Source organism: Anomaloglossus baeobatrachus, unplaced genomic scaffold (assembly GCF_048569485.1).
Source record: "Anomaloglossus baeobatrachus isolate aAnoBae1 unplaced genomic scaffold, aAnoBae1.hap1 Scaffold_41, whole genome shotgun sequence".
Taxonomy (NCBI): Eukaryota; Metazoa; Chordata; class Amphibia; order Anura; family Aromobatidae; genus Anomaloglossus; species Anomaloglossus baeobatrachus.
In genome coordinates, this window is record NW_027443435.1 from 488,043 (window position 1) to 503,890 (window position 15,848).

Here is a 15,848-nt window from a genome sequence, read left to right on the forward strand (position 1 = left end):
TTAACAAAGAAACTAAAACTATACAAGTCCTTATCTAAAGTAAACAGGAGGTCTCTGCTGCATTGCACCAGGGGAGACACAGTACACACTCTTAAGGTCCCGTCACACACAACGAAATCGCTAACGAGATCGTTGTTGCATCACTGTTTCTGTGATGCAGTAACGATCTTGCCAGCGATCTCGTTATGTGTGACACCTACCAGCGATCAGGTCCCTGCTGTGAGATCGCTAATTGTTGCCGAAGGGTCCGGACCATTTTCTTCAAAAGTGATGTCCTGCTGGGCAGGACACATCGCAGTGTTTGACACCTAACAATGACCTCCTATACAGGTCGCTCATCGTAAAGGTCCAGTCACACTAAGCAACTTACCAGCGATCCCAACAACGATAGGGATCGCTGGTAAGTTGCTAGGAGGTTGCTGGTGAGATGTCACACTGCGACGCTCCAGCGATCCCACCAGCAACCTGACCTGGCAGGGATCGCTGGAGCGTCGCTACACAAGTTGCTGGTGAGCTCACCAGCAACCAGTGACCAGCCCCCAGCGCCGCGTGGAAGATGCTGCGCTTGGTAACTAAGGTAAATATCGGGTAACCAACCCGATATTTACCTTGGTTACCACCGCACGGAGCTACACGTGCAGAGAGCAGGGAGCAGCGCACACTGAGCGCTGGCTCCTTGCTCTCCTAGTTACAGCACACATCGGGTTAATTACCCGATGTATGCTGCAGCTAAATGTGCACAGAGCAGGGAGCAGCGCACAATGCTTAGCGCTGGCTCCTTGCTCTCCTAGTTACAGCACACATCGGGTTAATTAACCCGATGTGTGCTGCAGCTAAATGTGCACAGAGCAGGGAGCAGCGCACAATGCTTAGCGCTGGCTCCTTGCTCTCCTAGTTACAGCACACATCGGGTTAATTAACCCGATGTGTGCTGCAGCTACATGTGCACAGAGCAGGAGCCGGCACTGACAGTGAGAGGGGCGGAGGCTGGTATCAAAGGTAAATATCGGGTAACCAAGGACAGGGCTTCTTGGTTACCCGATGTTTACATTGGTTACCAGCCTCCGCAGAAGCCGGCTCCTGCTGCCTGCACATTTAGTTGTTGCTGTCTCGCTGTCACACACAGCGATGTGTGCTTCACAGCGGGACAGCAACAACTAAAAAATGGCCCAGGACATTCAGCAACAACCAACGACCTCACAGCAGGGGCCAGGTTGTTGCTGGATGTCACACACAGCAACATCGCTAGCAACGTCACAAAAGTTGTTCGTTAGCAGCGATGTTGCTAGCGATGTTGCTTAGTGTGACGGGGCCTTTACTGAATCGTTGGTAAGGTCTGACTGTGTGACATCTCACCAGCGACCCTTATCAGGTCACATCGTTTTCGGGATCGCTGGTAAGTCGTTAAATGTGACGGGGACTTTACACAAAGACAAAATGGAGTGTATATTTAACAAAATGAATTTCCTCTCATTCAAGCATTACACAAATGGATGAATAAAGCGTACAACGTGGTTATAAAAATAAAAATTCTCCCCATCAAAAATTAAAAAAAAAAAATGTAAAAAGATGAATAATTGTAAATGATCCATTATAAAAAAAGTACACAACCGTAATGACATAAAATGAACTCTTTATTAACAGATAGTAAAAGTCTATTAATATTTACTAAACATATTCATGACTATGGCTTCACTCCTGTGTGAATTCTCTCATGTTTAACAAGATCTGATTTCTGAGCAAAACATTTCACACATTTTGAACATGAATATGGCTTCTCTCATGTTTAACAAGATCTGATTTCTGAGCAAAACATTTCACACATTTTGAACATGAATATGGCTTCTCTCCTGTGTGAATTCTGTCATGGTAAACAAGATTTGATTTCTGAGCAAAACATTTCACACATTTTGAACATGAATAGGGCTTCTCTCCTGTGTGAATTCTCTCATGTGTAATGAGAGATAATTTCTGAGCAAAACATTTCTCACATTCTGAACATGAATATGGCTTCACTCCTGTGTGAATTCTCAAATGTTCAACAAGTTTTGATTTCGAAGCAAAACATTTCCCACATTCTGAACATGAATATGGCTTCACTCCTGTGTGAATTCTCTCATGTGTAATGAGATCTGATTTGTCAGCAAAACATTTCTCACATTCTGCACATGAATATGGCTTCACTCCTGTGTGAATTTTCTCATGTCTAATAAGATGTGATTTCCAAGCAAAACATTTCTCACATTCTAAACATGAATATGGCTTCGCTTCTTTGTTACTTTCACTTCCCTTAGCATTCTGTGTGGAACTCCTGGTACAGTCATCTGCCATAAATAAAATTGAAGTTATAAGCTTTTAATAATATAACTTCAAACATACACAGGCACACATAAATCCATATAAATTCCAAACTGTGTAGTGTTCTACTTTAAAAGGCCTATGTGACAGAAAACAACCAAAATGACATTTTAAAAACTGCACCCTTTGAAGTGCTCAAAACGACATTCAATAAAACATATCTACAAAAGCATATCCAGTGGCACTCAATAATATAAGGATACTTTTGCAATGCATTACTGCTGTAGAAATATTAGAAAAAAGGGATTAATACATAGGTAATAAGAAAAATGAGTAAAACGACCTAGGCATTGCATTACTGCTTTAGAGATATTTACAAAGTGAGATTAGTTTATGTATTGACCAATCCATGTGGGCCCGATAACCTTGACAAGCACCTGACCAAGCACGCTGCCCTATAGCCAGGGTGTGTCCACCATCTTATTTAGCCAGGAAGCAGACATGCAAGATTTTTAATCACACATAGAGGCATTTAAGTTAGGTTCCCAATATAATATCACCTTGTCGAGGTGATCGGGCTCACATGGATTGGCCAATACATAAGCTAAGAATCTCTCTTTGCAAATATCTCTGAAGCAGTAATGCAATACCTAGGTCTTTTTACTCATTTTTCACATTAGCTACAGTGCTGGCCAAAAGTATTTGCACCCCTGCAATTCTGTCAGATAATACTCTGTTTCTTCCTGAAAATGATTGTAATCACACATTTTTTGGTATTATCTTCATTTATTTTGCTTGCAATGAAAAACCACAAAAAAGAATGAACCAAAAATCAAATCATTGATCATTTCACATAAAACTTCAAAAATGGCCCGGACAAAAGTATTGGCACCCTCAGCCTAATACTTGGTTGCACAACCTTTAGCCAAAATAACTGTGAACAACCGCTTCTTGTAACCATCAATGAGTTTCTTACAATGCTCTGCAGGAATTTTAGACCATTCTTCTTTGGCAAAGTGCTCCAGGTCCCTGAGATTTGAAGGGTGCCTTCTCCAAACTGCCATTTTGAGATCTCTCCACAGGTGTTCTATGGGATTCAGGTCTGGACTCATTGCTGGCCACTTTAGAAGTCTCCATTGCTTTCTCTCAAATGATTTTCTAGTGCTTTTTGTAGTGTGTTTTGGGTCATTGTCCTGCTGGAAGACCCATGACCTCTGAGGGAGACCCAGCTTTCTCACACTGGGCTCTACATTATGCTGCAAAATTTGTTGGTAGTCTTCAGACTTCATAATGCCATGCACACGGTCGAGCAGTCCAGTGCCAGAGGCAGCAAAGCAACCCCAAAACATCAGGGAACCTCCGCCATGTTTGACCTTAGGGACAGTGTTCTTTTCTTTGAATGACTCTTTTTTTCCCAGTTATTTTGGCTAAAGGTTGTGCAACCAAGTATTAGGCTGAGGGTGCCAATACTTTTGTCCGGGCCATTTTTGGAGTTTTGTGTGAAATGATCAATGATTTGATTTTTGGTTCATTCTTTTTTGTGGTTTTTCATTGCAAGCAAAATAAATGAAGATAATACCAAAAAATTTGTGATTGCAATCATTTTCAGGAAGAAACCGTATTATCCGACAGAATTGCAGGGGTGCCAATACTTTTGGCCAGCACTGTATGTATTTATACCTTTTTTGTAATATTCCTACAGCAGTAATGCAATGCCAAAGTACACTTGAGATGCGGCACAGAAATTAAAGCAATGTGGAAGGAAAAAAAAAAAATTTAATTTTTCCCACAAAAGTGTTGCTTTAACCACAAATTTTCATTTTCCCAGGGGTAAGATGAGAAAATGGACCATATAATTCTGTTGTGCAATTTCTCATGTGTACGCCAATACCCCAGGGCTCGGAAGGGAAGGAGCACCATTTGACTATTGGAGAACAAAATTAGCTGAAATAGAGAATGTCATGTCACGTTTGTAAAGCCCTTGATGTGCCTAAACAGTGGAAACACCCCACAAATTATCTCATTTTGAAATCTACACCACTGAAGGAATGTATCTAGGTGTGGAGATCATAGGAGTACCCTTTTATAGGGCAAAGGGTCTTTAGCAGACCCCCAGCTATTATGGCGACCCATATGCACCCAATGATAAATGTTGCTGGGGGCGTTGGATATGTGGAACGTTGTACCCATATGCACCCAATGATAAATGTTGCTGGGGGCGTTGGATATGTGGAACGTTGTACCCCATAGGCTGCGAGCTGCAAATGCTGCTGTCAAAGATTGAAAAGTTAACAGCAGTGGGTGAAGCTTACCTCCACTGAATAACTGAATAGACATCATCTGCTGGCAATAATGGAGACTCAGCTTCTGAGCCCACAAGAAGTAATAGGATGTAATAATACGTTAGATATCGAGAAGGGGTTAAAGAAAACCTGGCAGCTACAAAAACACTATTTAGGCTGGTTTCACACTACGTTTATTTAACATCCGTCCATAACGTTTTTTTGCTGCAAAAGCGGATCCTGCTTTTACAGCAAAAAACGCATGTAAACGCATGTTTACTTTGCAGGATCCTGTCACTGGATGTTTAGGGGCGGGCATTGGAGTCATGTGATTGGGAGTGAGGGGAACTAGACTGGGAGCCGGCTTCTGACAGCTGCAGACGCTGGTAACCAAGGTAAACATCGGGCTTGGATACCCGATATTTATCTTGGTTACGAGTGTCTGCAGCTGCTAGGAGCAGGGCTGTCTGCACACGTTACCAACGTAAACATCGGGTAACTAAGAGAAGTGGTTACCCGATATTTACCTTGGTTACGAGTGTCCGCAGCTCTCAGGTGGGAGAGAGAGGAAGGGGGAGGAAGGGGGAAAGACAGAGATAGAGAGAGAGGGTGAGGGAGGGAGGAGGAGAGAGATAGACAGATCACGCGAGACTGGTTCTGGGCATGCTCAGTACTTTCTGGGCATGCTCAGTACAAAAGCAGGATCCTGTCTATCAGCACGCCAGCGTTCACCTGCGTTTGCATGCTGTTTAGTCAGGATCCAGCAATTTGCAGTATTTGGACGCAGCTCAAAAACGCTACAAGTAGCGTTTTTGAAAGATGTTAAAAAACTGCAAGTCGCTGGATCCTCACTATAACGCACGCAAACGCAGGTGAACGCATGTTAACGCGAGTCCATTGCAAATGCATTGAAATGAAAACGCATTTGCACTGGATCCGCTTTTCCGCTAAAAAAACGTTATGGACGGATGTTAAATAAACGTAGTGTGAAACCAGCCTTACCTGCAGATATAGAGGTAATCGGAGTACCTAGCATTTAAATGATATCTATCTGGTTTATTGGAACAGTGTGTGACGCTAGTCACTGCACGGACAAGCCGTGAGGCAGGGTTATCAAATGTTCTGGGGTCAAATACAAAGAGAGCATGCCGTGAACTAAGGGGAAAGACAAAGGCGTAGTCAGCTCTGGGGTCAGAATATCAGGAGGATAGCGGATATGGGCAAATAGATGGTCAGAGGAGGTCCAAGGTCTGGCAGCTATAGATCAGAACACAGCACAGATAACCGAGGCCCACATTCGCAGGGAGCCGCGGTGGCGTCGGACTCTGTTCACAGGCAACCTGAAACTAGTTGCTCAGCTTCAGCTGAGTGTTTTACACAGTTTTCCAGTCCTGTGGAGTGGTTTGTGGCTCCATGAGACTCAGGGGGCTAATTTCTATTCAGCTGTGTTCTCCCCATTTAAGGTTTGAGATATTACTTGTTACTGCAGATGATACCTTCAGTTTATGCTCCTGTGATTCCGGTCTTTGTGGCGATCCTTTGTGGGGTTTGCATTTCCAGTCCCGGTGAGGAGGGGGGGTAGTTAGATCAGGGTTTGGACAGGAGTTAGTGTTACGCTGGCAGTCCAGACCTGGATACCATCAAGCCTACTCCTGGGATAAGGGACAGCACAAAGACCCTAGTCTGAGGGCCTGTTTCAGGGGGTCCCTTCGCCAGTTACCCCGACACCTCCGTGATACCCTGGTTTTGGGACTATCTACTCAGCTGAACAACTGATCAATCACTCAGAACAGGGAACCCCTGAAGAAACCAAGCACCTCCCAGTTTCAGATTGGACAGTTGAGCTGTTGCTCAACAAACTAACAGCTTGGCACAGCCCTGATTCCATAAAGAGGCAAAATTGTCACTCACTGCACCCAAGACAGCAAAGAGATTGTGACACAGTGCCTGCAAGGAGAAAATACAGTTACATTCTCCCAGCAGCTGCTCACTTTCAGCCTCTCCCACTGTGCTGGTTACTGGAACAGTCACCACTCACTAAATAGTGAGTGCACAGTAATCAACCCTCTTTTTCCTTGGCTGACAGCCTGTGAGCGGTGTTGCTGTTTCCTGCACTGCATCGGTGACTGTATACGAACGGCGGCGGGAAAATGTAACTTTATTTTCTCCTTGCAGCTGGGAATGTGACTGTTCTCTTTGATATTTAATGGTGACTCTTCACTGAGGAGGGTTACCTGTGGAAAGGTCTCTACTCCGTTCATCTCTCCGCACATCCATTTCTCCTTTTTCCATTGTGTCTGCAGCGTTCTGCATATTTTTTTAGCTGAATTTCAAAGCTGTAAAATAAATAATGCAAAAGTCACGGACAGAAGGAAAAGTCATGTGGAAGGTTCTAGATGGGCGCTTCTGCTACCAGAGCCGTGTGGCCCCTGAGACCAATCCATGCATGGCCTCTACGCCTCCTATATCACCCGTGCTGCCCCAGAGTCAGTTCAGCAGGGATAGAAGCAGACGTGGCAGGAGCCACTTAGTGTGGTACATTATGACATTGGGATTTCCTTCATTGTTTTGTCTTCACAATTTTGACGCCCTCATGCTTATTTTTACGTCATTTGAGAACTGGTTTAGTCTACAATGTTGTATTTTTGAAAGTCGTCTTTTTGAGGTACATTAGTGTTATTCAATTTTTTTCCTTTAACCCCATCAACCCCGGGGCACTTTCCGTTTTTGCTCCCCTTCTTCCGAGAGCCGTAACTTTTTTATTTTTCAGTCAATCTTGCCATATGAGGGCTTGTTTATGCGGGACAAGTTGTACTTTTAAATGAAACCATAAGTTTTACCATATGGTGTACTGGAAAACAGCAAAAAAATTCCAAGTGTGGAAAAACTGCAAAAAAAGTGTGATGGCACAATAGTTTTTGGGATGTTTTATTCACGGTGTTCACTATATGGTAAAACTGATGTGTGGGTATGATGCCTGAGGTCGGTGCGAGTTTGTAGACACCAAACATGTATAGGTTTACTTGTATCTAAGGGGTTAAAAAAAATTCACAAGCTTGTCCAATAAAAGTGGCGCACGTTTTGCGCCATTTTCCGAAAACCGTAGAGTTTTCATTTTTTGGGATCTATGGCTCAGTGACTGCTTATTTTTTGTGTCTCGAGCTGTCATTTCTAAATGGTACCATTTTTGCGCAGATGCTACGTTTTGATCGCCTGTTATTGCATTTTGCGTAAAACTTGCGGCGACCAAAAAACTTAATTTTGGCGTTTGGTAAATGGCGTAGTGGCAAAAAAATTCCAATCAGATTGATTGATTTTATATTTTGATAGATCGGGCATTTCTGAACGCGGCGATATCAAATATGCGTATATTTTTTAACCCTTTCATTTTCAATGGGGGAAAGGGGGGTGATTTGAACTTTTAGGTTTTTTATTTTTATTCTTTAAAACTTTTTTTTTTTATTTTACTAGTCCTCCTAGGGGGCTATAGTGATCAGCAATCCGATCGCTCTTATCCATCTGCTGATCACAGCAATACAGCTGTAAACAGCAGATTCAGTCACTTCCTATTTCTCTCTGCTCCCGGCCGAGGGAAAACGAAAGTGAAACTTCATAGCTGCAGGCGTCATCACATGACCCTGTGCTACGATGGCAACTACCGAAAGTCACGTGATCACTCACGTGACTTCTGGTGGGGGCAGCGGTAAGTGAAAATCTTCACCGCGCGTATATACATCTTGCTGCCAGACTTTGGCAGCGAGATGTAAGGGGTTAATGTTACGGGTAGAATGCGATTCCACTCGTAACATGCAGGCACACGTCAGCTGTTGAAAACAGTTGATGTGTGCCGAACAACGCCGCCTGCCCGCGGCAGGGGGCGGGGCTTAACGGGACACGCTCCATGACAGATATATCCGTCCATGGTCGTGAAGGGGTTAAAGGAGTTTCCCGACATAAGCGCAAACATTTTTTGTAAGCTATTCTGTGCTCTATTGTAATATAAGGCTACATGCACACGCTGCAGTTTTTTCTGCACACAAACTGCAACCAAAACTGCACCTTGTCAGAGTGAGCCTGGAAATGTCCAAAAAACGCTTGTAATGTAGGTGCGTTTTTACCGAGTTTTTGTCATTGCATTTTTTTGAAGGAGAAACGAAATATGATAGGAAAGGATAATGGATAGATAGCTAGAAAACATGATAGTAAAAAAATAGAAAGAATAGCTAGATGGATAGATAGATAATAAGAACATATAGATTAGATAATAAGAAAGATCAGACAGAATACATAGAAAGAAATAACAATATAGCCAGCTTGGTTAGCTGTTTTTTATTGGGGGGGGGGGGCTGAGGTAAAAAAATAACATGGGGTCCCCCCATTTTTCATATCCAGTACGGGAACAGCAGCAGCTGCAACCCTCAGCTTTCTGCTGTACCTTGGCTAGTTATGAAAAATAGAGGGGCCACTCCCCTTTTTTTTTAATTATTTGATTTAAAAATTTTTTTAAAATAAAATAAATAAATAAATATAGGAATTACTACCTACCGCCGGTAATGATGTTTCCAGGATCCATCATGACAGCACCACAGGAGGTTGCTTCCTCCGCCCTCTACAGGGACTGGAACACAAGAGGTTAAAAACCCCTCCCCCTCCCAACCTCTCCAGTGGCTTTTCAAGTACCACACCAGGATGGGTATAACACCACGTTTATTTATGCTTGAGCTACAGAGAATGTTAATGCACACGAAATAGAAAAAAAAAAAGGGAGGGAAATAAGGGTGCTGTCATGATGGATCCTGGAAACATCATTACCGGTAGGTAGTAATTCCTATTTTCCAGGACCACATGACAGCACCACAGGAGAATACCAAATTAACTTATCCTCAGGGGGGACGACTACTGCCTGGAGCACCTTCCTACCGAACGAGGTCTGGTGGGAGTACAGAATATCCAACTTGTAGTGTCTACAAAAGGTGTTTGGACCTGACCAAGTTGCTGTTTTGCAAATCTGGTCTAGAGAGGCCCCCGCCCGTTCTGCCCATGTGGTAGATAGCGATCTAGTGAAGTGGGCCCTAAGGTGATCTGGCGGGGTCTTACCAGCCAATTGATAGGTTGAGGATATTGTGGATCTAACCCATTGAGACAGTACAGCCTTTGATGCCGATTTGCCTCGATTTCTACCCCTGAACTGAAGGAATAAGGTGGAGTCCAATCTCCAGTTTCGGGTGGCCTCCAAATAGCACAGTACGGTTCGCTTCACATCCAAGGAATGCAGCCGCTGTTCCTTCTGGTTCGTGTAGTTGTGGCAAAAGGATGGCAAAACTACTTCCTGTTCCAGGTTAGCAGAGGTCACCACTTTGGGACGAAACGTTGGATCAAGTTTCAGCACAATCCTGTCATCTAGAATCTGAAGATAAGGCTCCCTGATAGACAAAGCCTGTAATTCACCAATCTGCTTAGCCGTGGTGATGGCCACTAAAAACACCGCCTTGAAGGATAAATATTCCATTGAAATGGCAGACAAGGGCTCAAACGGAGAATCACAAAGGCCATTGAGCACCAAGGTCAGATCCCAGGGAGGCACTGTGGGCCGAATTGTAGGCCGAGGCGCTGTATCCCCTTCACGAATCTGGCAATCCAGGGATTGGAAGCCAGTGGCACGTCAAAGAAGACGCTGAGTGCTGATATTTGGACCTTTAAAGTGCTAGGCGTTAGACCCTTGCGGAATCCCAGTTGCAGGAAATCCAAGATTTTTGGAACATTAGGTCGAGAACTGTCAGCAGGTTCTTCACTTAGAAAGGAGCAGAATTTCTTCCAGATCTTCCCATATATGGTCCGGGTAATCTGCTTACGATTTGCCTGGAGTGTAGAGATGACATCAAGCGACAAGCCTTTCCGTCTCAGGAACCTCCCTTCAAGATCCAGGCCGACAGCTGAAGGTGATCCAGGTCCCGGTGAAGAACTGGACCCTGGCTGAGGAGATCGCCCGTCAAGGGAAGTAGGACCGGATCTGACACTGCCAGGTTTCTGAGTAAAGAGAACCAGCTCCGCTTGGGCCAAAACGGGGCTACGAGAATCACATGGGCTCCATCTTGTTGAATATTCCGGAGTACTCTGGGGAGCAACGGCAGAGGCGGAAAGGCGTACACCAGACCCATGGACCATAGTTGGGCTGTGGCGTCGATCGCAGCAGGAGCATCCCGGGGATTCAGAGAGAAGAAGACTTCCAGTTTTGCATTGGTTCTGGACGCGAACAAATCTACCTGGGGTTGTCCCCATCATCTGACCAGATCCTGAAAGACACTGTCCTTCAGCTCCCATTACGAGGGGTCGATCGTGCGCCTGCTCAGGAAGTCCGCGAGATGGTTTTCAGAGCCCCTGAGATGAACCGCTGATACGGAGAGAGCAGTCTTCCCACTGAAAGATCTTTGATGCCAGAGTCTGCAGAGGTGGGTGGCGAGAGCCCCCCTGATGACGAAGGAAGGCCACTGTCTTAACATTGTTCGATAGGACCCGAACATGTTGACCCCGGGGAACAAAGGATGAGCTGCCTTCAGAGCCTGCCAGACAGCCTGCAACTCCCTGAAATTGGACGACTGGGTCGACACTTCTGGAGGCCACCTGCCCTGAAAGTAAAGGGAGTTCACATGGGCGCACCAGCCCGTCGGACTTGCATCGGTCGTGAGCGTGACGGACGGCGAGCAATCCCACAAAATGCCCAATCGAAGATTTTTCCTGCACATCCACCATCTTAGACTGTGAACGACCTGAGGAGTCAGGGAAATCTTGTAATGGAGGGACGAGCGGGATCCCACAGTGTACGACAGGATTAGCTTTTGGAGCGGTCTGGAGTGGAATGGACTCCAGGGAACACATTGGATGCAGGAAGTCATCATGCCCAGGATGCTCATGGCCTCCTTGATGGAGCACTGCTTCTTTCGGCTGAGGGCTTGGATTTTTGACCTGATGTCTTCCACTTTTTGAGACGGCATAAAGGATGTGCGCGCTTCGGAGTCCAGAAAAATGCCCAGAAACAGCTTCCTTGTCTTCCGTGAGATTGGACTTTTGATCGTTTATGATCCAGCTGAGAGATGTCAGCAACGTCAAGGTTGTGGTGATCGTCCGGGAGAGTTCCTCCGGGGAATCCGCCAACAGCAGAAGGTCGTCCAAGTAACGGACGATGGAAACGGATCTTCTCAGGTGTGCCACTTCTTCCGTCATTATCTTCGTGAACACCCTGGGAGCAGAAGAGAGGCCGAATGGAAGGCACCAGAACTGGAAATGATACAATATCCTGTCCCTCTCTAACGCAAATATCAGATATTTCTGGGAGTGTGGGTAAATGGCTATATGGTAATATGCGTTTTTCAGATCTACCGTGGCCATGACTGAGTGCGTGTTGAGGAGAGGAATGGTAGACTTTACTGATTCCATCCGGAATCTCTTGTACCTGACCCACAGATTGAGGGGCTTTAAATTTATGATCGTCCGGAATTCTCCGGAAAGTTTGGCAACAGAGAATAGGGAAGAATAGTGGCCCAGGAACTGTTCTGGAACTGGGAGAATTTTCCCTGTGTGCAGTAAGGAATCTACATCCGACCAGAGGCGGGTGGAAAGGGACCGCGACTGGGGTTTTGTCAGGATGAACCTGTTTGGGGGGGGGGGGGCCTGAAAATTCTATCCGTAGATCCTCCCGCACCACTTGAAGGACCCACGGATTGGAGGTTATCAGCTGCCAGTGTCCTAAAAACGTGCTGAGCCTCCCCCAATAATAGCGTCAGGATCCATCCGGCTTCCTTCTGAGTTCGAAGGGGGGTTGCCTATCTGGTCCGCCCTTGTGGAAACCCCATCTGCCCGCCTTACCCCTGCCTCTCTAGTCTTGCCTAGCGGGACGAAACCTCCGGGAGGGAAGAGGACGGGGAGCTCTAACCTCCGGGAAACCGCCCTTTTTATCGGAAGCCTTTTCTAGAATTTCGTGTAGAGCAGGACTGAACACCCGGGCACCCGGAAAGGGGATGGAGCACAGCTTATTCTTAGATGCTCCGTCCCCCGACCAGGTTTTCAACCATATGGCCCTGACATAAGGGCCTCATTCCTGGCAGAAAACCGCTCCGATTCAGCGGAGGCATCTGCCATGAATCCGGTCGCCAGTTTCAACATAGGAAGGGAGTCCAAAATGGCGTCCCTAGGGACATTATCCCGAACTTGAGATTCCAGGTCTGACAACCAACGAGACATAGACCGTGCCACTGAAGTAGCGGCAATGTTGGCCTTAATGGTGGCTGCTGAAGCCTACCAAGCCTTTTTAAGAAGGCCATCAGCCTTCCTATCCATGGGGTCCTCAAACGGGATTGACGTCTTCCGTGCGACTTTCGCCACGGGGACATCAATTTTAGGAACGTCCTCCCATTCCTTGATGTCATCGGGTTATAACGTCAGTCTGGCTTTGAAGTCCCTGGGAACAATCAATCTTTTCTTCGTCTCCTCCCACTCGTCCAGGATCATCGCACGCACGTGGAGATTTACTGGAAAGACCCTGTGGCGCTGAGACCGGAGTCTCCCAAACATTTCATCCTGTATGGTTCGCGGTTTTTCCGTATCCTCCACCATCATAGTTTTCCGTACGGCACGGAGTAATTCATCCGTGTCGCTTGCGGAAAACAAGTAACGCTGCTCCTCCTCTGGCAATGAACAAAGGACCTCATCTTCCCCTGGGGAGTCGGAGTTCCTGGACATCTCATCTTCCTCAAAGGACTCTAACATATGGCGTGGACGTTTTTTAGGAGGCGCAGGGGGCTCTGGTGGGTGGCTCGTAATGACAGCCTGAACCTCCTCCCGTATCATGGATCTCATGTCTGACAGGAGGGTAGTTTGTTCCTCAGAGATCAACTTTGCAATGCAGGTATTGCAGAGCTTCTTAACATAGGCGTCTGGACGTTTTGCATCACACACCGCACAACGCCTAACTTTAGTGGTACATTTTTTTTTGGGGATGGTGCCAGAACCCACAGAGGAAACTCCACCCTGCAAATAAGAACAAGGCTCAGACAAGACTCCTGACTACAGGGCAATGAAACCCTGAAGGGCTGACACTTACAGAGACCTGGGCATCCTTAGGGGCTTTGGTGTCTGAACTTCCTTTTTCATCCATCATAGGCAGCGCTGGAGTGTGGAGCCTAACGAAAAACAATGTACTCCCCCCACCCTTCCAGGTTTTTATTACCTGAGTGAAGGTGCCAGGTCGCAGTACTGCCGTTTGAACTTCAGATTTGAAATTCACGCCAAAACTCCTGGGCTGCACTAAACCGGAAGTGCGGCGTCTGCGCATGCGTCGCCGTGCGCTCCACGCCGCGACCGGAAGTATCACGGAGGGAAGCAGCAGGCGCCGGGAGCTCCTGCTCGACCGGCACGGCTGAGGGACCTTGCGCTGAGAGGTGTCGGCCTGGGGCGTCATGATAGGCTGGAAGGAGAGAGAGCGGAGCCCCCCCCCCGATCCATCTGGACCCCGTACATCCCGGTAAGTTCCTACGTCCGTCCTGTACAGGGACAGGAAAAACACTGGAGAGGTTGGGAAGGGGAGGGGTTTTTAACCTCTTGTGTTCCTGTCCCTGTAGAGGGCGGAAGCAACCTCCTGTGGTGCTGTCATGTGGTCCTGGAAAATACTAATAATTACGTGGGATCCCCTCATTTTTCAAATACCAGCCAAGGTGCAGCAGATAACTGGGAGCTGATATTATTAGGGAGAAAAGGGACATTATTATTTGGCCCTTTCCAGCCTAACAATAGCAGCCCACAGCCGCCCTAGAAGTGGCATATCCATAAGATACACAAATTCTAGCGCTGGATCCGGCTCTTCCCGTTGCCCTGGTGCGGTAGCTATCGGGGAAATAAGGGGTTAATGGCAGACCATAGCTGCCACTAAGCCCTAGGTTAGTGATGTTATGCGTCTATGAGACACCCCACATCACATCAAAACAGACCAAAAAATCCTTTTTTGAAATAAAATAAAAAGCCCCTTCTTTCACCACTTTATTAATCCCCAAAACACCCCTCGAGGTCCAAAGGAATCCACACGAGGTTCCACGATGCTTCCAGCTCTGCTACATCCCTGTCCTGTCACAGCCAGCGGTCATAAAGCATGGCTTCCAGCTGTGAGTGTGGACAGAGCCGCAGCGATCAGAATGAACTAGGGTGAATCCCTGACGTCACAGCTACAGCTCCCGCAGTACGGCGGGTGTCGCAGCAATGACATCAGAGGTTCACTGCGGTTCAAGCCTGATGTCCTCTAGCTGTCACAGCAAACCATCCGAGTGTCAGCGGTGCCATCACTCAGGTGTTTGCTGTCACAGTTCAAGTCTTCCACCGCTGGTAGTACAGCACTGAAGAGAGTCGCTCTATGTAGACACGCTCACCGCGGCTGTGATTGGTTGCAGTCAGACAGCTGTCACTCCGCATGGGGGCTCGCCTGACTGGAACCAATCACAGACGGGGGAGGAGTCAACATGTGCTAATGAGCGGGTCCGAAAGATGAGAGGCGGGGGAGAAAGAGAGAGAGCACAAGAGAGACAGAGAAACCAACACAGGCACCGACATGTCAAATTCACTCCAGCATTGATTTTGTCATTCTGGAACCAAGTTGGTGAGCTGCGTTTCTGTTGACAAAGCTGCAGGTAAAACGCATACAAAATGCATGCCAAACGCACCAATTTGATAGCATGCATTTTTGCTTGCCTTGTTGATGCAGTCATTGATTTCAACGGGTGACAAATACAAACGCAAGAAAGAATGAACATGCTGCATCTTTTTTTGTCTCAAACGTTTGACAAAACAACCCGCTGACAAATAAACTGCAAGGTGCACATTACAAATCTGATTTCTCATAGACTTTGATGGGAAGTCAGAGGTCAGAAAGTTTGGACAACAAAACTGCCCCAAAAAACGCGGCAAAAACGCTACAAAAACGCAGCGTGCGCATGTAGCCTAAATCACCCACACATTTTTTTTTCTTTTCTAACTTTTGTTCCTCTCAAATTATCCCTTGATTCTCTGCAGACAGTTTATTTACCTTCGGCTCAACCAAACATGAAAACTTCCTATGCCGAACCTTACAGTCAGAGCTGGCCCCACCCGGCCTCACTGTCCAGCCCCACCCGGCCTCACTGTCCAGCCCCGCCCTCTTCCCACCCTCTGCACACTCATTAGGCTATTTCTGCTATTTGGTATCCAGTGACTATGTAAGGGGAATACATGAAATAGCAGAAACTGCTG

The 15,848-nt window shown here is 46.5% G+C and overlaps 1 protein-coding gene across 1 annotated transcript in view; it reads right to left on the minus strand.

Moving 5' to 3' along the window:
• Nucleotides 1–1,616: 1,616 nt before the first annotated feature.
• Nucleotides 1,617–15,848, minus strand: part of LOC142277328 (uncharacterized) — a 27,134-nt gene continuing 12,902 nt past the window's right edge. The window contains exons 2-3 of the mRNA XM_075332640.1: nucleotides 6,815–6,916; nucleotides 1,617–2,324 (exon numbers count right to left, since the gene is read on the minus strand). Coding sequence (XP_075188755.1) covers nucleotides 1,750–2,324; nucleotides 6,815–6,893 — 654 coding nt within the window. The 5' untranslated portion in view covers nucleotides 6,894–6,916 and the 3' untranslated portion in view covers nucleotides 1,617–1,749. The remainder of the gene's footprint in view (nucleotides 2,325–6,814; nucleotides 6,917–15,848) is intronic.